Here is a 25,987-nt window from a genome sequence, read left to right on the forward strand (position 1 = left end):
TGTTCCATCCATTTAAGTACTGAGAAATTCAAAGTCTTGTATGGATACATGATACAGGCAAGGCAATCAAGTATTTTGAAATATTTAAATAATGGATTTATTTCCTGACCGTCCAAATCAGCCCCCTGACGTTCACACTTTTAAATTAAAGCTGAAAGATGCCCCTATACCCTTAGTCTTGTTTGGATTTCAAATTCTGCATTTTGCAGTCCACGAGCCAACACAATAATATATATATTAATTATATTTAATTAAATGGACCTCAAGGTCTAGTGGTTTTTAATAATGTCTGCTGCCACAGGTGTGGTGTTTTTAATTTGGGTTCTGGGGTAACTATCATTTGTTGAATTACTTTTAATTAGAATTTTGTGTGTGGTGTGTGTGTGTGTGTGTGTGTGTGTGTGTGTGTGTGTGTGTGTATGTGTGTGTGTGTGTGTCTGATTGTTATATACTATGAAAGACAGAAAGGAATTATGAATTAAGTGATCTGGACTTGCAGTGGTTGAAATACATTGAGAAATAAAACATATAGCAAAACAAATAGCATTAACCATGCTCCAGGTAATTAGATTGTAAGATATTTAGGACTTTTCTGTTTAGGGCTTTGAGTCTTCTGTTGATTTCATGTTTTTGGTTCTCATTTTTACTCCACAGCACATTTTATTTGTAAAGTCATGTAATTTCACACGCTTTAGGTAAAAGTATCTTCATATATTGTGCATAAACAAAGAATACCTTTACATATCTCTTATCTTGCATATGGGTTGCCAACATTAGAAAACACAAATTAACAGAAAGGGAAATCACATTTGTACGATTAAACATTATCATTAATTCACTCCTACATAATATCTTTGAACTTTTGAACTGAGGTTAGCTGCTCACGGAAGGAAGGAGTTGGCCACTTGTACACGCACTAGCACTACTCCTAAGCTCCTTATTGTATCCATAACTACTTTGTGCAGTACTAACTGCAACCCCAAAACCCTTATCCTAACCTTAACCTACACCTAACATAAGCTTTGTTTTCGTATATTCAAGTCACTGTTTGACTTTGGACAAGGTTAATAAAATGACTGCCAGTGAATGACAGGAATACACAAGCAGGAATGCATTATTTACTTGCATAATGTACAACTCTATATACATTGGTTTTGGTGGGACACACTGCTTCCCTGAACTCTGTGACAGGAAGACAGACAAACAGAGAAAACGACCTGAGGGAGACTATAGTAATGACAGAAAATTGCACAAATTGGAAATAGAAATTCATAAACTTGCACACTATGTATTGTGCACAGAGGTCACTTTGTATTCAAACCGACACGTCCTCGGAAAGCTGTGAATGAGTAAAACGTGTTTCCTTAAACATGTATGCTTAAATATGTATATTTAATAAATAAGCCATAAGTCATTAACATACAGGAAATCACTTTTCTTCTCATTTCTGTGTGCTTACCTGCTTTCAGTACATTGTCTGCAGGAAGTAAACTTCACAGTTCGGATTGTTTTTTGTAAAAACCTTATTTTGGGGAGTTACAGTTAACATTTGTATTGGAATTGCATGTGTGGAATTAGGTGGTAATCTAGTTCAAAGGTTCCCAGCTACTTTACGTCATGAATTTTTAAATAGATATGCTCAGCACCAAATTACCTGCATTACTCACAAACTGCTGCTTCGTCACCATGCTTAACCTCGGTACAGGCTTGTTTTAAGGTGTAAAAATGCACACATATCTTAACACTTTCAAAATTATATATAACTGGTAATTGATATTAATGTTTTATTTCAAGGTGTTTTAAGCTGTCCTTGCCACTACGATTGATTTCATCCTACAAAGAGTTGGGTCTGGAACAGTAAGTAAACTTCACAGTTTGGATTGTTTTTGTAAAAACCTTATTTTGGGGAGTTACAGTTCATATTTGTATTGGAATTGCATGTGTGGAATTAGGTGGTAATCTAGTTCAAAGGTTCCCAGCTACTTTACGTCATGAATTTTTAAATAGATATGCTCTAGCAGTAGCACACACATGAACCACCTTATTAGATCTATCACAATATACATGAGAAAACTAGAAAAGGCTCATAACAAACCGACAAGTCCTCAGTAAGCTGTGAATGAGTAAACATGTTTCCTTAAACATGTATGCTTAATTATGTATATTTAAATATGTATATTTAATAAATAAGCTATAAGTCATTTATATACAGGAAATCACTTTTCTTCTAATTTCTGTGTGCTTACCTGCTTTCAGTACATTGTATGCAGGAAGTATGTTTGTATGCATCATTATACAATAACGTTGGGGATGTCACGTAGCACTTTGTCGATTTCATGCTAAAATGGCTAGCAAACATGCACTGCACCAAATTACCTGCATTACTCACAAGTTGCTGCTACGTCACTATGCTTAACCTCGGTACAGGCTTGTTTTAAGGTGTAAAAATGCACACAAATCTTAACACTTTGAAAATTATATATAACTGGTAATTGATATTAATGTTTTATTTCAAGGTGTTTTAAGCAGTCCTTGCCACTACGATTTATTTAATCCTACAAAGAGTTGGGTCTGGAACAGTAAGTAAACTTCACAGTTTGGATTGTTTTTGTAAAAACCTTATTTTGGGGAGTTACAGTTCATATTTGTATTGGAATTGCATGTGTGGAATTAGGTGGTAATCTAGTTCAAAGGTTCCCAGCTACTTTACGTCATGAATTTTTAAATAGATATGCTCTAGCAGTAGCACACACATGAACCACCTTATTAGATCTATCACAATATACATGAGAAAACTAGAAAAGGCTCATAACAAACCGACAAGTCCTCAGTAAGCTGTGAATGAGTAAACATGTTTCCTTAAACATGTATGCTTAATTATGTATATTTAAATATGTATATTTAATAAATAAGCTATAAGTCATTTATATACAGGAAATCACTTTTCTTCTAATTTCTGTGTGCTTACCTGCTTTCAGTACATTGTATGCAGGAAGTATGTTTGTATGCATCATTATACAATAACGTTGGGGATGTCACGTAGCACTTTGTCGATTTCATGCTAAAATGGCTAGCAAACATGCACTGCACCAAATTACCTGCATTACTCACAAGTTGCTGCTACGTCACTATGCTTAACCTCGGTACAGGCTTGTTTTAAGGTGTAAAAATGCACACAAATCTTAACACTTTGAAAATTATATATAACTGGTAATTGATATTAATGTTTTATTTCAAGGTGTTTTAAGCAGTCCTTGCCACTACGATTTATTTAATCCTACAAAGAGTTGGGTCTGGAACAGTAAGTAAACTTCACAGTTCGGATTGTTTTTGTAAAAACCTTATTTTGGGGAGTTACAGTTCATATTTGTATTGGAATTGCATGTGAGGAATTAGGTGGTAATCTAGTTCAGAGGTTCCCAGCTACTTTACGTCATGAATTTTTAAATAGATATGCTCTAGCACACACATGCACCACCTTATTAGATCTGCTCTTATCACAATATACATGAGACAACTAGAAAGGCACATACCACTAAATTAGTTATGTTAATAATGATAAATGTTTTAAAAAAGAAAACAATATTATACTGCTTCTTGATCAACACAACAAAACAGAACACAGCAATAGATAGCCATGGGATGCATATAGTATATCCCCTTAGTGCAGATTCTTGGTAGTAGTTAAAATGGTAAAAATGCTCAAATAGAATAGCGCAATTAGATCTGAAATGTACATGCAAAAACATATAGTAGAGATAGAACTGAATATCCCAGAATGCAAACTAAATGTATTACAGCTGAAGGAGGGTCACGTTGAGTAAATTAGAATGAGTGGTGATTCAGGCAATGTAAAAATGGCTGATATAAATAAATCCCTGGAGTCCTCCAAGCAATAGATGCACCGCCACTTCCATTACCTTCATTAGTTACTCCTTCGACTGGCCAAGCATCAGTGGCACTACGAGAAGTCATCAGTTCCCCTTAACATTAAATCCCAATGGAGCAGAAAGGTCTCTTGAGAGCCCATTGGCAAAACCTCACTTTGCCATATCACTTAAATTAAATTTGGGATCATTCAGGCTTATGCGCCTGATTTAAAAAAAAAATGTTAAAGGCGATGCAGGAATATTTAAAATGGTGAATAAAAAAAGGTTGGCAGTGTGACGTGATGGAAAAGCCACAAGAAGCAGCTATAGGCTCATCACGCCTCCGCATAACAGCCTCTTTAATTAGCACACAGAAGTTCAGCATAGATTTCTGAGTGGACGGGGAGTAATAAAAACCCATTGGACATGTGTACAGCAGGTTCCCATGGGAGGCTTTAAAGAGCAAAATGAAGAGAGACTTCCACTTTAGTACAGATTGATTACCCCATCATTGAGTGAGCTTCTGCACAGGCAGCACACATGTTCTTTTTTTTTGTGTATTAAGTGCTGTTAAAAACCACGTGGGTCTGTTGCACTGACCCTGCACATACCACTTCTGGGAAACAAGGACTGACACAAAACGACATATGTTGCAGCAGCCTACGCAAGCCTCTCCTAAATATGTATTTTAAGGCCAGGACACAAAAAAACGGAAGCCGGAAATGATGGGACAGCTCTCTAGTCCATAAAGAGCACCATTTTTAGCAGAGAGTGTCGAGCATGGTGTCGAGCAGTCAAGAAGGGTTGATGCATGATGCATGTGAGTACTCGCTGAACGAAACAAACAAACTAATTAAAACAATGGCTAGCGATGCGATACTGCTGTTTGTGCTCACTTCCGGGCTTCACTGATTCGCTAGCTCTCCACCAATCAAATTGCTCTGACTGAAAGACTGTCCGACGCCGATTGAACATGATGAATCGGCTGAAAAGAAGCCCGGCGACATCTACGACGGCCGACGTCACCTAACACACCAAACAGATTTGTGTCCCCGCCCCCTCAAGACTCTCCGACCATGGCCGATTATCAGGCCGGTGTGTCCTGGCCTTTACATTAATCATTTAAAATGCTTGTCTCCCAGTCTGGCTCATGTAGCAACCTGGAACAGCCTATATGGTTAACTGCAAAGGAATCTACATTATTGGCAAGTTGCTTACATGTGTGAGGCGATTTGTAGCCTGCCGTCCAGCGGGTTCTCATGCTAATGAAATAGTAGCAAAAAGGTTTGTACAGGTTTCTGAGTCGCCATAATTAAACTACAAGATACACAACTTTATTAATGCCCTGCAAGTTCACCCAGACACTACTCTGAGTTGTCATGATTAAATTTTTTCGCATTTGCATATTTTCTCGAGATTTTGTGTCTCCAACTTGTCGCAAACTGTCGCAGCCCAGTGAGATAGGGGCTTTAGATAGCTGACACTTTGATCCAGCCTGCCTCAGTATTTTCCTCCAGTTGGTTTTGATGAAGAACAAATGATGACAATTCATTTGTTCTAGTTATCCGTCTGGAATTCCTTCTTTCTTCTATCTTACAAACTTCCATCTGTGGACAACAGGCCCGGTTCTACGGGGGTGCATGAGGGTGAAGCACCCTAAAAAAAATTGTTTTCACCCTCAATTGAAACAAGCAGGGAGTGAATTTTTTTAAATAAATATGATAAAAATAATAAAATACTTGCTCACAAAACAAATTGTAATTAACCTTTGACCATTCCCATTAAATACTGCTGTTTTCTGCATTTATTTTGTTCACTAAACCGATGAGAACGTTATTATTATTCGACTGGCAACTGTGGCTAAGCGAACCCATCTCTACTAGTGCGCTCCGCTCTGCCCCCGCCTGAACTATTTCTCTTTCAGCGATTGCAGTGCAATGGTTATTCAGCATAAAGTTAAAACACTCGCTCGCCCAAGACTGATGTTAAACCGAAACACAAAAGCCTTTTGCGAGCGAAGCAGTGATTCACCCGGTGAAACATGGGGTGATACTGTGGACGTGTCCCCCCCAATAATCAGAAGAGATAGCCTACATTTTCCCCCTCAAAAAGTAAAAAAAGACAACCCTATTCTCCCCAAAAGAGGTAAAATAACAGTTCAGGATGTTGGAACATTGATATATGTCTCTTAATTGTTAATACATATTCCCCCTTTAAAGTGTCATAATAGTTCACACTGCTGCTGTTTCATGAATAGTGAGTCCTAAAAAAAATGTTTTTTAACAATACAGTATAGTAAATATTCGAAAGCAAGACAGAATGCCTGAGAGCCTTCCTGCTTTTTATAACAATATATTAACGTAACTGGGAGCCTGTTGTCTTTTCCTTAACAGAAATTTAGACATGTCCGCCATGAATAATTAAATATAAGTACATAAAAATTCACCCGAATGCACAAAATGGTATGTTCGAAGCACATATTTTTCTGGGGGAGTACCACTAGACCCCCACTTATGTTGAAGCGAAAACCTAAGTTCTTGTGCTTGCCACCCAAAAATTCACTGGCCCCATCCTGGCCATCCCAATGAAAATGTTCTGGCTCCGCCACTGCCCCGAAGTGCTTGTCTATTTACTGGTAGAAAGGCCTGTGTAAAAAGCGAAGTCTGAACTGAAGCTGGGTAGCTGGTTTTAGTATAGTACTGGTGCACCCCCTGTAATCTCAGATGCACCCTAAGGCATTCTGTTCTGGAACCGGGCCTGGTGGACACCCTTGTTTTCCCAAGTATGCCATCAACAGGTCACCCTTTCTGCAACAAACAGTGGGCCGTAGAGAGCAGTTAGCTCAGTTTCCTGAAGTACAGTATATGTTGCCCATCTGGACAGTCCTCTTGCCTTTCTGTCTTTGCCTCCATTATTCATGTCTCCGTTTTACCATTAGGCCATGAAAGCTATTCCAGGCGGCTCACTGTTTGAAATGATTCATGCATGTTTACTGGGAAAGCTGTATGCAGTTTGTGCAGCTTTTTATTCTTAATACTTTATTCCTCCCTAGAGGGACGATTCAAGTCAGGCGAACATACAGTAGTCACTTGTCTGCTCCTCCAGTCAAAGGGTCACCACACAGGTAGCGCCACCCTCCAAGCTGTGCTGTAGCCTGCCCTGAATCATTACCATCCAGGGTGACTCATGATTCTTGGCAGTGGCACACCAAGAATCCTTTCATGAAATGGACAACAAAGCTTTACGATGACCCGGACAAAGTTCATGGGGATGGATAAGAAAGCCAAATGTGTACACAAACATTGCAAACATTTACTGAACTAAAAACTCCCAGAAAATCCCACAAAGATGGCCAATTCAGGAACGCATTGCTATCTGTTCCCCATGCAGAAGAGATTTGATCTGATGTAGTAAGCTATACACATCTGTTTAGCTGGTTTGCTCCTCATAGTATAGCATGACCAATCCCAGCCAGAGGGTTTGGAAGATTTCATATCTCTGAGAAGTTAAATCTGTGATATTTGAACTTGTAGCACGGCAATACATAATACACAAGAGTAATTGTCACTACGACGGATCTATTTTTCAAGTTTAAATGGCAGCAGATGGATTTGTGCGCTAGGCTGTGGCTTTTATAAATTGCAAACACTGAAGTAAAATGAATAAGAGAATGGATACTTTTGCTGCATCTTGACAATACTATATCTTAAATCTACCAATAGTATCAAGTAGGCTTTGTTTTCATTCTTATTCTCTATTCATTATAGCCTTCTATCCCTGTTTGTACGTCCATTATGTCTATTTTAATGTGATTTTAAATCAGTGTAGTTAGTATAATAAATATTTTAAAGCGCAAATCATTTATTCAATACAAAGCACTTCGAGCAACCTTCCTTTTATGAAAGGTGGTTCCGTAAAGTTTGTATTGAAATAATATTTCTTACACTTTGAAATTTGGAGGATTGCGTATCTGTATTGTTTCTGGAGGGAGATCACTTGAAGCACTGAACCGTACAGAGTTTTGCTGATATCTTCCAAAAACTGCATCCCCAGTTGATACTTGGCTAAACAGCCTCGATTTGTAGTGGCCTGATTCAAGTTCAATCTGAAGTTAAAAGTGCAGTTTAAAAACTTAAATGAAATCATACATTCCATTTCAACTTTTAATTGGTTTAAAAAAAATTATACATGTTTTTCAAAAGATTTAACTATGTTATGGGTTAATTTAAGTGATAATTATTGTTGGTAAAACCCAGTGGAGCAATGCTCTTGGAGAAGGACAAGATGGGTTGTTGCTTCAATGCAAACTGGAGCAAACTGCTTTTATTTTATTGTATGCAACAGATATTTGCTCCAACACAATTTGTGTCCAATAAAGATGCGACCGCAGCCAATAAATATCAATTAAAAAACATTATATGCACTGCAGTGTCCCTCTGGGCTCAACTACTCACCTACTGGAGGTGGTACTTTGCTGAAGTCAGACTCAAATGTTCACACTAAATCTCATCTAAAATTGGCCTGCAAATGCACAAAAACAGCAAAAGGTAGAATTATGACATCGTTTGATAAAATATATATTTTCACCAATTACCTCACCTATGAACATGTTTCAGCAGCAACCTCTGTGATATCCCATAAAAAGTTTGGGGTGCCCCCTCCCCCCCCATCCCCAAGGCCGAGTGCATGCTGGCAGGCTCAACGGGGTCGGCTGTCGTCTTCCTTGGCCTTGCGACAAGCTGATATTTCATTTGAATGCACGGGGCTCTGGGCTTTGATGCAAAGGCTATTACACAGAGTGCCCAAGTGGGGCAGCCAACAGTGTTAAGGCCGCACGCTGGGGCACTTCAAAGAAATGAAAAACAAAATCTTCCTTCTATTTCTTATTAACTTGTCGGCTGTACCAAGGGTTTTACCCATTAAAAGCAAAGGTTTATTTGAGGCGGCTTTTGAAGGTTAGAGATTGTATAGGTTAAATGTATAATAATAGTTGGATATGGATTTATTGTGCACATGCATACATCCATTTGAAACACTATACTATACTATACTATACTATACTATACTATACTATACTATACTATACTATACTATACTATACTATACTATACTATACTATACGACTAATTGTGTGGACCCCACCATGCTTTTTTTGCCAAACCTCATTAATAAAATATATAAAATGTACAGGCCTTCATGCTGCATTCTGAGGGAAAGACTAGAAGGCTGTGTAAAATATAAGATTATTTTATAGAGCTTAGAGCTTGTCATCATCTGTGACACAGGAACCGAGGGTTTTTAAAGAGTATGATGTGCGATCGAGCTTAGGCAAGCGGAATTTCCTGGGCATTAAAGTGTGTGTGATAAATTACGTTATTGAGTGTGTTCACTCAGATTTAAGGCACCTAAAATTAAAAATACTTTCAGGGCACAGAAGTATGTGACATATCACCACTCACGGGGCCCATCATGCAACAGTGATTAATTGGTCACACTGGCATTACAATATTGAAATGAAGTACCTTTTACACACTTAAAACCCATTATTTTACGCCCATTAATTTGAAAATCAGAGCCGGCTGTTCAACTCACAGCAAAAAGCATGAAGCAGTATAAAAAAAAAAGTCTGATTTATGATAAAAGCTTATTTTACTACTACTGGAGCTGCACGCGCATTCAAATATAGGAGGTGCAGCAAGTCCAAGATACTGTACAACTGGAAGAAGATATATGGAAAAATGGAGCGTGGCCGGTTAATATACCACACCACTAATGGCGACACATAAAGCTTAAATGAGGCGGCGTGCATTTAAAAGTTTAATGACATGAGCAGTCCGTGTTGTTAGCCGAGTTATTCTGTCTGGATTTGTGGGGGATGTAGTCACTGTGGTCCTTTGAGTCCAAGACCTACTCAAGCGTAAAAGTGAAAGAGGGGAATGCGGGAAACTGCTGCGGGTCCCTTTAGAGGTAAAAGAGAAGGGCATAAATTATTACCACTTAAAGACCTAATGCCATGATTAGGTGTATTGATTTGCTAAAGCTAATCATTTACATTCCAGATCGATGGCATTAGCAACACAAGGTATATAGAATTCTTATTTTTCCACAGGAGAAACTGCCTGTAACATACATCAACTTCTCATGGTAAGTGTGTTGCAGACATCCCCGATCCCACTGCCTATTGATGACATGGTTATCATTGTGATTTATACTACAGCCATTGTGATCGATCTATTCTAATTGCCTTGTAGGTGTGGATGAACTTTCAGTGACCACAAAGTATAACTGGGCGCCTTTGTGAAAGAGCTTTGAGCTAGCGTTTGTGTACTTAACAAAATAGATTAATAGCTTCTCAGTGAAAAAATAAGCACTCAAATAACATCCTAAAATGCGTTTGATATTCGCCTAAAGCTTGTCTTCCAAATCAGTTTACAGCAGTAGGAGGAAAGATGGGACGATTATAATTAACTATGTAAGATACAGTGCAGCTAGCAGCCTGCAGAGCTGAGGGATAGCAGCAGGGGGAAAGGGGATTAGACATGAAACCAAATCCCCACAGAAAACAAAAATGAGTAGTCGCAGGTTAGACTGTGTCGTGGAAAGCGAGAGAGCAATAGAAAGCTAACTTGTCAAGATTTGTGTGTGAGAGATACATGTATTCCGCACTGGAAAGACTATTTTTCTATCAAGATGCAGCAATGATGGTTTTTTAATTGGTCATGGTTGTAAACCACCCCAGTCCATCCTATTTTGCCAGATATTGTCTAGCACTGCAACCGTCAAAATAACAATTTCACGATTAAGTAAATTAATCTATTTTGTATTTATTTATTTTTTATGCAGAGCCTATTTAAACTGGTATTCACATTTCCTCAGCACCCTTCTGATTTCACATCAAGTTTAACAATTATTTTTAATTAATTGATGAAATGTTCACTGTAATTTTTTATATTTAATAACCAATGATAGATTGTAACCAGAACATGTTTTGCATGAAATATTGACCAACAATCTATAATGTTTCTGTCATTGCTAATTGTTTTGACATTAGGACTACTTTTCCAACTGGCATACTAGGAAAAAACAACACATTATAGTCGTCAGTGACACGCATTTGTCACCTAGAAATCTATAGACGAGCGTTTTCCCCCTATTCAGGAGCAGCAGCGTGTAATGAAGCGTAGCTCCTTGTAAGACACAGGGCAGTGTGTAACATAACATAGCAAGTGTGTTGGCGAGCCAGAATGTGAGATGCAGTGAAGTGACAGTGAACACAGCAGAGGTAAGCAAAAGGTTTCCATCTGGCAGTACATTTACAGTATAGGTTACGGTATGTTAGTAAAAAAAAAGATGCATCTTCACAAGACCAAGACCAAATATTTTCTCAACTTTTTTTCCCAAACTGCTGGAAAAGTTAAGCGGGTTAGCATTCAAAAATCAACCCTGTGCGTAACCCCAACGTTACTGTCTATCTGCTCAGAAAGAAACTAACAATAACATTGCGTTTTTTGGTGGCTATGTAATGTAAGCTACATTAACGAAAGGCAATGTTAATAACTTGAATAGGCTTGATGATGTAACTATACCTACTTCTCCAGTCAGGTATACACTCAGGGCCAGATCCACTAAAAGAAATTGCTATTTTCACAGAAGCTAAACCTGTGCAAAAAAAGAGAAAGAAATTGTGTCCAATTCACAGTGCAAACGCAAAGGGGGAAATGCATGCAAACTGAACTCAAACTGCACTGCCAAGGGTGTGCATCTCTATATGCATGTATGTTAACTAGAGAATATTCAAAATTCAGCGCAACAAATGCCCCATTCCTCCGCTTATAACCCTTGTTGCAAATAGCACCCAATCCTCAAACACCATCGCTAATTGACACAGGCAGTTATAGTGGTGCAAATGACTGCTTCTGAGAGGCTTGTACTAAAACAATGCACTCTCTTTCTCTGTCCGTCTCTCTCTCTCTCTCTCTCTCGCTCTGTCCGTCTCTCTCTCTCTCTCTTCACAGCTTGTGAGCTTTCAATTATAATGGATTGATATTGAGTTATATTATGGGGGAAATCTACAGGCAGGGGAAGTGGGGTTGTGTACTGTTGGTGACTTAAGAAGCCGCTGTCACTCCTGATTGAAAATAACTGGAGCAGGTTATTTCCTTTTTTCCTATTTATTTCTAGATATAGATTTCAAAATCAGTATATTAAGACACAAAAGGCAAACACTCAATTATATAAGGATTCTAGTGTAGGTGTATCCATTTTAAGTTATTCAGACAAACTTGAACACGGGCCGGCGTTCCATGCTTGTGGACATACGGCAAGTCTAGGAGAAACACTGAACCTTGTTTGTAGAAAACACTTTCAGGGTTGTAGAGAAGAATGTTCATGCTGGGAGACCTTTAGAAAGTCTAATTGGTTATTTTGAATGTCAGCAGTTTAAAACCAAAAAGGTTTTGTCTGACCGTGAAAGCGGCCCGTTGTGGAAAATGGGAAGCCTTAATGAGAACTGTTGGATGGAAGTTCACTTGCAGAAATGACTTTTCATAAGAGCTTCAGCCAAACCATTCTGGCCCGGTGCCTAGAGCTTTCTATCAAGCACCGCATCATATTTCAAAGACTCTGGGCCTCATGAATATCCAGTTATCGTACATCTGTGTATTTGTGTATTTGTGTAGCGGTCTATTGAAAATTGAAAAAGAAAGCTATCTCAAGAGATGTCAGGGCAAAAGTTGAATCAACAACTGCAGCAATAGAATATTAAATTCTTTATGAAATGTACAGATTTTATTTTAATTATGTGGAGCGGATAGGCATAATCAACTTTGTGTCAACTCATTTGGCGATGGCTTAAATGTAACCGACATTCCTTTAAATGAAAACGCTACGTGCTATAGCTCTAAGTGATTAAAGCACAATGTAAACGATTTGATGGGAAGTCATTTACGAAAGCTTGACTGGGGTCTCATACAGCAGTGGACCACATGAGGCATATACTTAAGCTTCACTAATAGTTGCATCCAATAACTCAGTCACACCACTGAAAGTCTTGAACATTGACACCAACAGCCAACAATTATCAGCTTAAACATTTCACAGTATCAGACACATATCAGGCTCTTCTACTGCAGACTTGCTTCCCTACAGACATACACACCCAAGTTATTGGTTTGGAAAATATCTGCAGAGGAGCAGAGTGCAGCGTTCATCGATACGCGGATGTCAAAAGATCAGCACACGCCAAGACGATTAAGCCAACCGGTGTGAGGCTGTTTCCTGTTGTGAAGGCTGAGGCTTTGACATCACAGATGATGAGTGTGTTTGTGCGGTATGTCGGTAATCAGTAAAAGGTCACATACAAATCTATTCAGCGTTGCAAAATGCAATATGTATACGTTATCATCAGAATTCAGCACTTTAAGCCAGTGATCGGTCAATCGCAACTAGCATCCGAGTCAATTCAATTATTTCTCCTATTTACTCTCTACTGAGCTGGCTCCTATAACCTTGAGACATTGACCATGGTGTGTGTGTGATTTATTATTTCAGCCGACACGTTAAGTGGAGCCCCTAGAAGGGATGCTAAGGGAAATAATATAGATGGAAGGAAGTGAAAGCCCGATTTTTTTCTTTCCATTCTTTTGTGGAACTGACACATTTGGATTGAAACACTGTTTGATGACAGGTCTGGACATGTATTTCTTTATTTTTCTTTCCGTTTGCTTGGCCAAGACAATGAAATCAAACCCCCACACACATACACATGTTGTGATGAAGAAGACAGGCTTTGGAGTTTCAAACTAAATACATAACAACTAAAGGTTTTGTTTGCTTGATTTAGATTTATCTTTATGTCGTATGCAATTAACACTTATGCTACAAAGATGAACACAACTATTTTATAACATGTTTCCTCCTGACAGCTCGTGGTTGTGCCAAGAGTAAAGGGATTAGTATGATATGCCTTTGACATATCATTTAACACCTCGTGTTCCAACAACTCTCAGTGTTGATTACTTTAATCCAAGAAAAAGTTCTTAGCCAACTTTTACCAAAAGTTCAGCCTGAATTTAATAAAACTTTAACCAGATCAGAAAACCCTCAGGAACTCAGAAAAAAAAAACAAGTCACAGATGTTGTTTCGGGAGGCACTGACAACACATCAATATTATGTTGTGGAGGCTGGAGTAGGGGAGAGTGGCCTAAGTTGTGCATTTTGGAAGTTGTGAAACCCCTTGTTTCTAGAAAACGGTGGAAGAATTTGGAAATGTGACCACATATTTAAGAAGAGCCATCCATTTGACTCATCCTGTAAAGAAGGGAGACACAAGGAATAAGATATAAGCACATTTAAGCTAAAAGCCAAAAAACTCTGTTTTGCCTTTCAAAGTAAAATTTCCATGATCAAGGTTTTTTGATTATTGTGTCTGAACAATTATAGACAAGTTTGAAAACATTTGACACATGTTTTAGTGCTTTGGTATGCTACATTTTGAGTCTATACAGTTAGCACGATGTCAGCCCTAAATTGCTGCATCATGCTTATTATCCAAATGTCTGGGATTGGGGTGATTTGTGCCAAAGGGCCTGGGTGAGTTATAAGTAAGTAAGTAAGTAAAATGTATTTATAAAAGCACATTTATGACAGTTTGCACTGTCCAAAGTGCTGTACATAGTGCATTCAGTAGGTAAACAATGAAGGTAAAATAACAATAACCAAAATAAAAGACGTAAAGCCCATACATCCACATAAACACAGATAGTAGTGCAGAGGTAAGATAGTTAGTGGGGAGGAAACACCAGGGTGTACATATGGGTTTTGAACCTTGATTTAAAGGCAGAAATGTAGGGGAATCACATTTGTCAGGTGGCAGTTGGTTCCACAAGCACGGAGCAACTAGTGCAAAGTACATTTCTGAGAGTTGTGCCAGTGGCATGGCTGTATACGCTGGTCACCAAAAGAAAATGATTGTCTACAGTAGCTCAGAAGAGAGTGACATCTCAATTCCACTTAACGACACCACTGATGAGAGTTCAGATGGCCAGAAAGATGATGATGGTGACTTTGTCATTGTGAGCTTTGCAGGTAAAACCATTAGATCTGCTAGGCCTTGTTTAAGAAAATTGTCCTTCAATCTTTGTCAACTATTTACTTTATTTACTTTAAATACACCTTAAATAAGTGATTGTCTAATGGATTTGTCTTGCATTGCAGTTTATGAGATATATATCAATGGCACAATTCACCCCATGGTATTCTCTCCAACCGCACAACTTACACCACACCGGGGGCAAGTTGTGCATCAAGACAACTTTTTTTCAGAAAGCTATATTTCTTCAACAGTTTATTCCAGATCCAAAGTTTGTATTGCCAGGGATGCACAACACCCTGAAATATATGTACATATTTGAGTTGGAGACTTTACTGTCAAGGCCTTACTTTAAAGTCACTTTGAGTGAAAAGTTGCACAACTTAGGCCACTCTCCCCTACTATTATGAAAATAAATCCATAGCCAGCATTATCAAATGTAGAAAAAATAAACTGACAACCAACCCTCTGCTGTTAGTGTGCTTTGGGGACATACACAATGCATAATACATTATCATGAGCCTCTTGATGTTCCTGTCCTCGGTGCAAGCTCAGCTCTCTGCTACTGCCAGAGTGACTTCACTGCTGTGCCTCTGCCCATATTTCACGGCATGAGTTCAGAGTGCAGGACACAATGTTTAGGGAGGTTTTCTAAGGTAATTTCAGAACTTTGGGGAAGATTAAAACTGATAAGAAAAAAAGAAAAACTTGAAAAGTCAAGTATTCTGCACCACATGGACCAAAATAAGATATACAATGAATGACCCAGAGGTAGGGCAAAATACTTTGATGGGATATGTTGAATTATAAAACGGTTTGGTGGTGTGTGTGGGTAGAGGAGAACTGTTAAGTACTAAACTGTTGCAAAACTGTGCCTGATGGGGACTACAGGTCACGGTTCAACATTAAGAAACAAGCCTCACACCGACAGAATATCAGATAATGGCTTCCGTTATTCTACAATTATCTATCTATCTATCTATCTATCCATCTATCTATCTATCTATCTATCTATCTATCTATCTATCTATCTATCTATCTATCTATCTATCTATCTATCTATCTATCTATCTATCTATCTATCTATCTATCTATCTATCTATCTATCTATCTATCTATCTATCTATCTATCTATCTATCTATCTATCTATCTATCTATCTATCTATCTATCTATCTATCTATCTATCTATCTATCTATCTATCTAGATTGTTGAAGCTGAGAAGGTTTTTCTTTCTATTATCAAATAAATGCAGTACCTTTTTTCTTGATCACACACACCTTAGCATGTCCCTGGAAGAGGTAGTGTTGAACCCAACAGGTTACAACAACATGTTGTGTTGCTGCTTTCATCCGTAGGAGGGCGAGACCTTGTCTTTTGAAACACTGGCATGTATTATGATGATGAATGTCTAAAGATAAAAGGCTAGATCCATATTGAGACTATACAAGGACCTTGAAGCTGTAGCAGAAGTTTACAGTTTTTCTCAGTTGCTATGGTGCTTTTCTCAGATCAGAATTAAAATTCTCATAAATATTAGTTCAACCTCCGCAACATTTAGTCATTTGAGCACATCATAGTAGCAATTTCTCCTTCCTCTGAACAAATTGCAAATGCTTTTGGACATGTATCAGTTGCTTTCATACAATTCTCTGCTATAACATTGTAATTTGCTTATGTCATGTCAGTCAAAATTAACTATACTTATGGATGCTGAATAGTCGTTCCCAATAAAACTAATAGTCTTCATTTCATTGCTTGAGTCATTACATACAAAATTGTTGAACTAGTTGTCAAATTCTGTCAAGCAAATTTTATACCTTTTCTTTATCATAGATACTTTCCTCGCTGCATTGCAAGGGATAATATCCGTTGTGATGTAGATGAAAATATTTGGCCAGACAGACAGGAACGTCTGGATGTGCCATAATGATTTACCTATATATGTTCAGTTACAATATGTCCTGTTATATTGTTCACATTTGTGCACAGCTCTACCAAAAGGGTGTTTTTTTATGTTTGTTCTAAATAAGTGACTGAAGTGTATTTTTCTTTTGCACAATGCTGTAGAATTGCAAAGAGCATATACAGTAAAAATGTGAAACATACGTATTCAGTGTCTTGTACTCACTACTCCCCTAACTACAGCAATGTGTAACTTTACTGTAGTTTTCAAATGGCTGTACAAGTAGTGCTGTCTTGAGCATTTTCAGGTAGTGTCACCGAGTTCTGACCTTTTTTTTGCATTGGAAAATACTGAGAGAATAAACTGTCAAAATGAAAACATGACAAAGCCATTTGATCTTGTTCATAAACAATGGTGACAAGACTTCTCATTTTGATGACACTGGCAGTTTCATTGACATGAATACTTGCTTTTGAGGAATAGACTATCCATTTTGAGCAAGTGACGTACTTTTGCAGGTTATCCACTAGGTTTTGCAGTTTGCACTAATTGTTTTGAGAAATGCAACTGCTGTGCAAATGTTAATAGTGATGTGAGAAAAGCGACTGAGAAAAACTGTAATTAAGGAATTAATGGAAAAACCTTGTCCAGAGGTTACTTATTTACATCGAAAGAAATGTGGCTTTGGTTTTCCAGACATGTGCTCCGCGGACCAATTACTGCTATGTCTGCTCTAGGAAACTGATGTATTATTGAATTAATTGGAGGTTATTTGGGCTCAATTACCCTGTTGCTCTAATGTAGGCAGCAGAAGAGCTGTGTAGTCAGACCACAGACCATCTGCTCCCTGTGTTGTTAACAATGACTGCTGCAGTAGGCTACTGTTCCCTGCCCTTACTTTCTGCCAGCAGAAAATGTAGCTTATTTGTGTCCTGTTTGGATGTTATGAGAGGCATGGCTATAGACACAATATAGCCTTAAATAGGTGGTTAAAATCGATCGGACCTAGTCCTGTTAGTCAAGACTATGTTCCTGCTTACATGCATACAATTCAATTTGAAAAATAATATTGCATTTCTTGATAGTAGTTTGGAAAAGTATAGTCAAGTATATGAACATATAGGAAAGTGTTTGCAACACTGCTTCTTATCATTTAAGTCCTTCATACAGGAACACTGCCAAATACTCTATAGTTCCGGCTTCTGAAATGTGACATGTTGATGCTTCTCTCTGTTTTTTATATAATTGGTGTTGTGAATTGTTGGTTGGGCAAAACAAAAACAATTTATAGAATTTGTGATGTGCATTCATCACACTTAGGCAGAGTTATTAATGGATTAGACAAACAAAAGTTGATCAATATTGATAATAGTTGTTAGCTGCAACTCTAATTGCCACTCTCACACATTGCCAAACACTGTTTCAGCCCTATTGTGTATAGATGATGATGAAAAAAACTTCCACTTTTCTTGCCAATTTCTGGTAGAAAACCATCAGCTTCAAAGGTAGTGTAAACTTGTCCCTGTCCCTGCCTGATGGGGTGGAAAAGGCAGTGGGTGAAGATGGGGTGGATACTGTGAGTGAACTTCAGTTAAAAGGTGTGGATACCCTCACACATTATGTAACCACATTTTGGCTTGTAACACTGATTGTGATGACATAATTAGAACCGTAATAGCATGTGCTCATTAGTGCACTAGGCTGCTCATTACTTGGGGAAATGCCAACATTCTGCACAGATGTGTGGGCAGTTGGCCTGAAGGCATCCCTCCAGCCTGTGACAGCTTTTAACCAAATGTGGGAAATACAAATTGTAAAATTAAAATATAGTGTAGAAAAAAAATCAATGGTGTAGTTGGAAAACAGCTCAAGCATCTCTCTCTCTCTCTCTCTCTCTCTCTCTCTCTCTCTTTCTCTCTCTCTCTCTCTCTCGCTCTCTCTTTCTGCAACTAACCGCTAATCAAACATGCCCGTTTTGTACATGACTACGAATGAGTAGACTTTTAACTGAGACATTCCACAGCAAATGTTGCCCTAACGTCAAATGACTTAACATATCCAGGGACAATTCTGAGCCGATTGCTGCTTTGATTGTTTTCTTGTTTTTTTTAAAGAGCCATGGTTGGAACCCCTGAACACATGCATAGCCCCCCAAAACACCGATGAGATGAAGTGTGGGTTTGTGAGAGAATTCGAGGGTAAAGAGTGAGCTTTGGAGCCCCCATACAGTCAGTCGGTAAAATGGAGGAGGTGACAGGCAGTGTGGGATGACAGTGTAGGTGAGCTGCCAGGGAGAAGAGACGAAATGGGACGGAGTAAAAAAAAAAAAAAAAAAAAGCCAAATCAGACTCAGACTAGTGCGGGTGGTCAGGTTGGGAATAAACTTGTCATAGCAGCTTCTGCATCAAGGGCATTTAATGGGCTATCAATTGGCTTTAACTCATTGTGCGCTGTCTGTGCACCAAGACGCGCGTCGACTAATGTAGATTTAGGGCTTTCATTAATTCAACATCATAAAGGGGAGAGCACTATTGTTGACTTCCCGTCATTAGCACTGCTAAATGCCTGTAGTATTTGTTTAAAAAAAAGGGAAAATCCTCTAAAATCCTCTGTGGTAATTTTTGCCTCATTTGCAGAAAAAATCAGAAACTATTTGCAAGAAATGGGGGAAAAGTATAAGCTACTGCTCTGAAATAATAAAGATTTGAGCTCGCTGGGCAGGAATAAACTACATAAGATTTGTCTTTTTTCTTCTTATTTTCTTCTGTTTTGGAGCATGCCCACACTCACAGATGCGCCAGAGAATAACTATCAACCCATACTGTTATCGCAAGGTCCACAAGTGCGTTCAACTAATAGCCTACTGCTAGTAATGACCTGCAGACAAAGAGGTCTTTACCCAGTGGTTGCAAGCGTTTTCAGAATGCCACCGTCCCCCATTAACTTACCCATGACGATGTCTCATCGGTCCGTTCCCTCCGTCCTCCTTGGCGCAATCCGCCGCACAGATCACGACTTCCTCCGTGCCTTTTCCTTTCCTGTTCCAGTATCTGGAGCTCTGCGCGCCCTCTCACTCGACGTTTGGCTCGCCTGCATTCATTCTACAAAACCGTCTCTTTATAATAGGACGCTTTTAAAGTAGGCACCCATGCTCCGTGGCGCAGCGCAACTTTCCAGACCTGTCACAAATAACCGTGCCATCAAGCTCCAAGTTGAAAGTCGAACGCCGTGCTCCAAAGGGTTTTCTTCACCAGTCCAGCATAGTCTCGGTACAGGTGCCAACAATGTGGGGAAAAACAAAAACCCTTTAGACGTAGCAAAAGTTAAGGATTGAGATCCGCGGGGGGATCAGTGTAGGCTACAGTCACCGGCGGAGGCAGGTGTCCTCTGCGCAAACATCCAGAGTAGAGCGGCGGAGACAGCAAGCTGAGATCACAGGCAGCACGCTCTGGCACTGTCAGGGGCTCCTGTGCAGTTGCATTGGTGAGTAGGGTTTGTGTGTGCGCGCAAGGCTGCGTGGGGGACGCGTGCGTGCGTGTGGGATAAAGAAAATGATAGAGAGAGAGAGAGAGAGAGAGAGAGAGAGAGAGAGAGAGAGAGAGAGAGAGAGAGAGAGAGAGAGAGAGAGAGAGAGAGAGAGAGGCATTCAATGCAGTTATTAACAGATGCAGGCAGATTTGCTCTAATGTGAGATTTGCTTTTGTATTTCTCGTTGATTAGCTTGTTGCATCCTTCGTCACCACCACCAACATAAACAAACCATTGCAGGAGCCCTTCCTCCCTTAACCATTTTCTGCAATAAGTCCGTTCTGCAGTTATTGTGGAGGATATGCTGAGTGCTATGTGCTCATCATTATAGCGTGAGTGGGTGTCTGCCTTATCCCACCTCATGTTGCATAATTATTGCAGTCGGTCATGCTGAATGCAAGAGCAAGGATAGGCCTACTGTTGATAAGGCTTTCCAAGAGCTTTTTTTAAATGTATTTTTTAAGGCATCATTTCTTTATTCATTTTGTATAGTCAAAATAGCTGTTGTCTGTTTGACTATAAAAAAGGTCCTACTGCATTGGCAATTATCTCCAATTACAGTTCAAGTTCCATATCCACAGTTAAGTAACGCGTTCAAATATTCAGTGAAGTCACACCTTCGTTAGATCACCTCACACTGTAAGTGATTCCTGGGATGGTGTTTAGTGTACATCGTTAGTCTTTCAATCCGTAGGCTTACTCATGTTTGATGATTCAGACACAAGGGAGGAAAAAGACAAAGTGCCCATTATAAGAAACACTGACCTGACTCGGCCTTTGGTTCAGGTGACTTAGTTTTATGACAGTAAAACATTAAAAAGAGTTGATAAACTGTCATCAGTCAGGCTACGAATGTTGCTTCGAGAACAACATTTCAACTGCAAAAAGCTATAGCTTAATAACATTAATGCCCATGGATTTGAAATAACAATTTCAAGAATCTCATATAGGTGTAATATTCAGGTTTCCAAATGCTTTTGGTCGTATATTCTATTTTTCATTCAGTCCCTTACATTTACTTCTACACGCCAGACAGCAAAGACTACTGGCCAGAGGGCAGATAGCTTGAAATTCAAACCATCTCTTAAAGAGCCTCATAATCTACTCTTGAAAGAAAATGGTATTTCCAGGGGGGGGAATTCATTGTTTTCACTTCCCATTATTTGGCTGAGTTGACCGAAAGCTATTACATAAGAAGTGGAAAGATCTAAATTCAAACTGAGCCACACAGATACCAAACAGCATGTTTTCCAACCTAACAAACAAAACAACAACCCCAGCATCCATGTGTGGTCACCAATGGTGTCACAGTAATCTGTTATAGGTTAGGGCTCCTGTACTGTTTCCTTGAGCAACAAACCACAACAGCAGCTCTCCCTTTTGTGGATTTCGGTTAACAAGCCGACCGTGTGGCCTAGAAACTATTCCAGCTGTGTGCAGGGTTCAGACTCGCAGCTCTTTACATATCATACAGACTGTGCTGTTGTAAAACCTTTTGCCCCTGCAGCATTTCACAGAATTTGGCCCCCTTCTTTTTATTAAATCTGGTGATAGCATTTAGTGAAGTGTATAGCTCGGTCAGGGAAAGACACTTAAAGACAAAGAGTGACAAGGGCCATAAAACTAATTTAACAAGCACGGGGAGCTGCCCAGTGGAGGTTTGACATTGGCCCCGTCGCCTCGAGCCACAAGTCACAAGGAGGCAGTGCTGTAAATCAGCCGGACTATGGAGCTCCCCCACCACCACCACCACCCCTTCCTACTCGTTCTCCTTGACCACAAATGGGCCTTGATGCTGGGGCTGAAGAGAAGGACGCAGAGGAGGAAGGTAGATTTTCTGGTGTCAGCATAGATAAGCCAGGTATTTTAGAGGTACCACATAATGCTTATTTTCTGTTTAAAAATTGGAATTTGGATATCTACTTGAGACAGTTTCTCATGTTGCAGGGGCCAAAAAAAACTTCAGTGCTTCCTAATGCACCAAATCTTTTCAATGGGAGACATGACCGACTGCAGACATGCCAGTCTAGTATCCGCACTTTGTTCCTACGAAGCCAAGCTGTATTAAGACATGCAGAATGTGACTCGGTATTGTCTTGCTTCATTAAGCAGGGATGTTCCTGAAATAGAAGTTGTCTGGATGGCAGCATGTTGCTCCAAAACCTGTACAGTGCAGTATGTACTTTTCAGCACTAATGAAGCCTTGCAAGTGACCCATGCCATGGGCGCTGACCAATCCCCATACACAGACGCTGGGTTTTCAACTTTGTATTGGTAACAATCTAGACAGTCATTTGCCTCTGATGCCCAGAGTATACAATTTCCATGATTTACAAAAACTATCTGAAATGTAGACTCGTCAGACCACAGCACACTGTTCCACTTTGTGTCAGTCCATCTCAGATGAGCTCAGCCCCAGAGAAGTCTGCTGCATTAGTTGATGTCGTTGATATCTGGCTTTCACGTTGCATGGTAGAGTCTTAACTTGCATTTGTGGATCTAGCGACAAACTGTGTTTACCGAGAATGGTTTTCTAACTGTATATATTATATATTGCATTTGTATTGTTTTCAACTTGATTCTATCTGAAAAAGGATTAACAAATTAATAAATTACGTTTTACATGACGTCTCAACTTTTTCGGAATTGTGGTTGTACTTTGGGAGTCGGTAGTCACACCGGGGACCCATATTGATGTTCAAAAGCCATTTAACCCTCCTGTTATGTTCCGGGTCAAATTGACCCGTTTCAAAGTTTGAAGATCTAGGAAAAATAGTTATAATTATTTTTTCAGTATGAAACTTCTTCTGCTTGCCTTAATTAGTGTAATCAATATATAATATGAAAATATTTCATCTCACACATTTGCAACCACCCCCTGCATGTTTATATCACATAGACACTGTTCGGGTCAATTTGCAGTAAAACTGGAGGTAAAATGGTGTCAGAAATGTAAGACTATTTCTTTCTTTACAACTGTGAGACATATTTCACCTAAATCTCACACATGCACACACATACACACGCCCACGCACGCACACACACACACCCACACAAACACACACACACACAGTTGCAAGTGTTATGACTTTTGACGGGAACCATTTATGTTCCCTTGGGAAAACTCCACCCACATTCAGTGGACACTCAACAGGGGAGGGGCAAAACATATAAAATATTTGCTGCATGGGAGTCCTACCAACATTACACTCTGTCAGGCAGACCTTTACAAAATGAGTAGCAGAAACAAAAGGACGACAGTCCAGGAGGCTCTGGAAGTCATCATTGATCATGACAGTGAAATAGACGAGGATGTATCCTGAGCTAAATTCTGATTCTAATGATTCTGATTTTGAACCAGATGAGGGAATTGCTATTCCTATTCCTCCAAGCAAGACATTCATGTAAAAAAATTGTGAAATTCATCCCCAAATATGCGTCAGGCAGACCTGTCTGCAGAAAACATACAGGTGAAACTCATATAATTAGAATATCATGGAAAATGAATTGGAATTGAGGCAAGAAGTCATGCAAAATGGACCCAAACCAAGTATTGAGTACACATGCATGATTATACTTTATAGAGGGCTGATATTTCTGTATTAAAAATCTCTTTTTTTATTGATTTCATGTAATATTCAAATTTTCTGAGATTTTAAATTTGGGGTTTTCATAAACTGTGTAAACCATAATAATCTAAATTATAACTAATAAAGGCTTTGAATATCTCACCTTTCATGTAATGGGTCTATTTACTATATTAGTTTCACCTATTGAGTCAAATTACTGAAATAAATGAACTTTTGCACGGCATTCTAATTTTTCAAGTTAGAATATCGTATAGCCAAATAACACAGCATTGGACAAAGGAAACATGCATGACAACAGTTGCACACTGCAAGATTTTTAAAAGTGTAGAAAAAAAAATTCAGAGAATGCAACTATAGCGATTTCCTCCGAGGCTTCTGAACAGCATGATGTTTCGGAAGTACAAGCAATCTTTGGGCATGTACTGGGGGGAAAAAAATTAACGTGTCAGGTAACATAGAAAAATGACCAGTATGTGATTAATATGAGATAAAAGACCTGGCATCATTACATACCAACAAATTGAACATAAAGGCCAGGGAATCTACTCTGTGTACCCTCCAACTCCAATCAATCAATCAATCAATCAATCAATATCCTTTATTTAACCAGGTAAAATTCATTGAGATTAAAATCTCTTTTTCAAGAATGACCTGGCCAAGAAGGCAGCACCATGATACAATAAGAACAATCAACCACAATTATCATACACCACATTCAACGTCAGGTAAAGTACAATACAAGATCAGGGACAAGACTATATGAAGATTGAAATGAGTACAGTTAAAAATTAAATAAATAAACTGGTGACAGATGAATGAATAAACCCGGCCGTTATCAGAAAATAGCTTTACAAACAATTGCATTGACCAAGAGAACTATCTTCTCTGTCCTTCAGGATTCCTTTGAATTCTCCCAAGGTGACCAGCTCCGGCAGCTTCAGCTGCTTTTGCACAGTGTTCCAGGCAGAAGGCGCAGCATATTTAAAGGCCTTTTTCCCTAACTCAGTTCTAGCTCTGGGTACCAACATCTGTAACACATCCCTAGAACGCAAACCATTGCTACATTTGTTTGTGGACATGTAAACACATAGATATGAAGGGACCAGCCCAATAAGACACTTGTAAACAAAAAACAACCAATGTGAGAGTCTGCGTACAGATAGTGATGGACATTTTGCAGTGGCATACAGGGTACAATGGTGGACACGGTTTCCACAGCCAGTTAAAAATCGCAGAGCACAGTGGTAGACGGTATCCAATTTCTTGAGGTACTGGTCAGGGGCGTTTATGAACAGCAGGTCACCGTAATCTAACAACGGTAAAAAGGTTGCAGTGATCAGACGTTTCCTGGCCTGCCATGAGAAGCATGATTTATTTCTAAAAAAGAAACCTAATTTAATTTTTAATTTGGAGACCAGTTTTTCAATATGAAGTTTAAAAGACAATTTTTCATCAATAATGAAACCCAGGTATTTGTACGAATTGACCTTTTCAATTTCGGTCCCATGTTAAAAGCTTTGGCAAAAAACTGTGTGTTGTGTGGAAATCATGCTGAAGTGCATTGTATCTGTCCCCTGCCGCACTCAAAGACTCAGCTGGATTCTTGATGCCCATCTATTTTTTTGATTAACAAATGTGCATGTGACTTAAAATGTGCATTTTGCATACGTTGCATAAGTGACCTATAATACTGTAGGGGACAACGGGGTAAGTAGGCACACTTTTTACTCTAGTGAGGATTGCTCATCACCTAAACATCTTTCAATAGTCATTCCTACATTAAATTGAAGCTTAAGGTGTTGGCTTGAAATGTGTAGCCCTCACTTTTTCTATCTTATTGTAATAAAGAAGAAATTAATCATCAAAGACACCCTTACACATTGTGACAACCAACCCCATCAAGGTTGTCAAACACTATGGGGTTGTTTGTCACAATGTTATCTTAATGGGAATAATCTTAAAAAGAAGGCAAGCAAGTAGAACTAAATTTTAAAGTTTAATTGC

At 39.0% G+C, this 25,987-nt stretch overlaps 1 protein-coding gene across 1 annotated transcript in view; it reads right to left on the reverse strand.

Annotated features, from left to right (window-relative positions):
• The window catches only part of lrrtm4l1 (leucine rich repeat transmembrane neuronal 4 like 1), a 49,325-nt gene extending 29,499 nt beyond the window's left edge, over positions 1-19,826 (reverse strand). Inside the window, exon 1 of the mRNA XM_080046293.1 lies at positions 19,814-19,826. Coding sequence (XP_079902419.1) covers positions 19,814-19,817 — 4 coding nt within the window. The 5' untranslated portion in view covers positions 19,818-19,826. The remainder of the gene's footprint in view (positions 1-19,813) is intronic.
• Between the last annotated feature and the right edge of the window lie 6,161 nt (positions 19,827-25,987).

This window comes from Ammodytes marinus (genome assembly GCF_949987685.1).
Source record: "Ammodytes marinus genome assembly, chromosome: 18".
Lineage (NCBI taxonomy): Eukaryota > Metazoa > Chordata > Actinopteri > Uranoscopiformes > Ammodytidae > Ammodytes > Ammodytes marinus.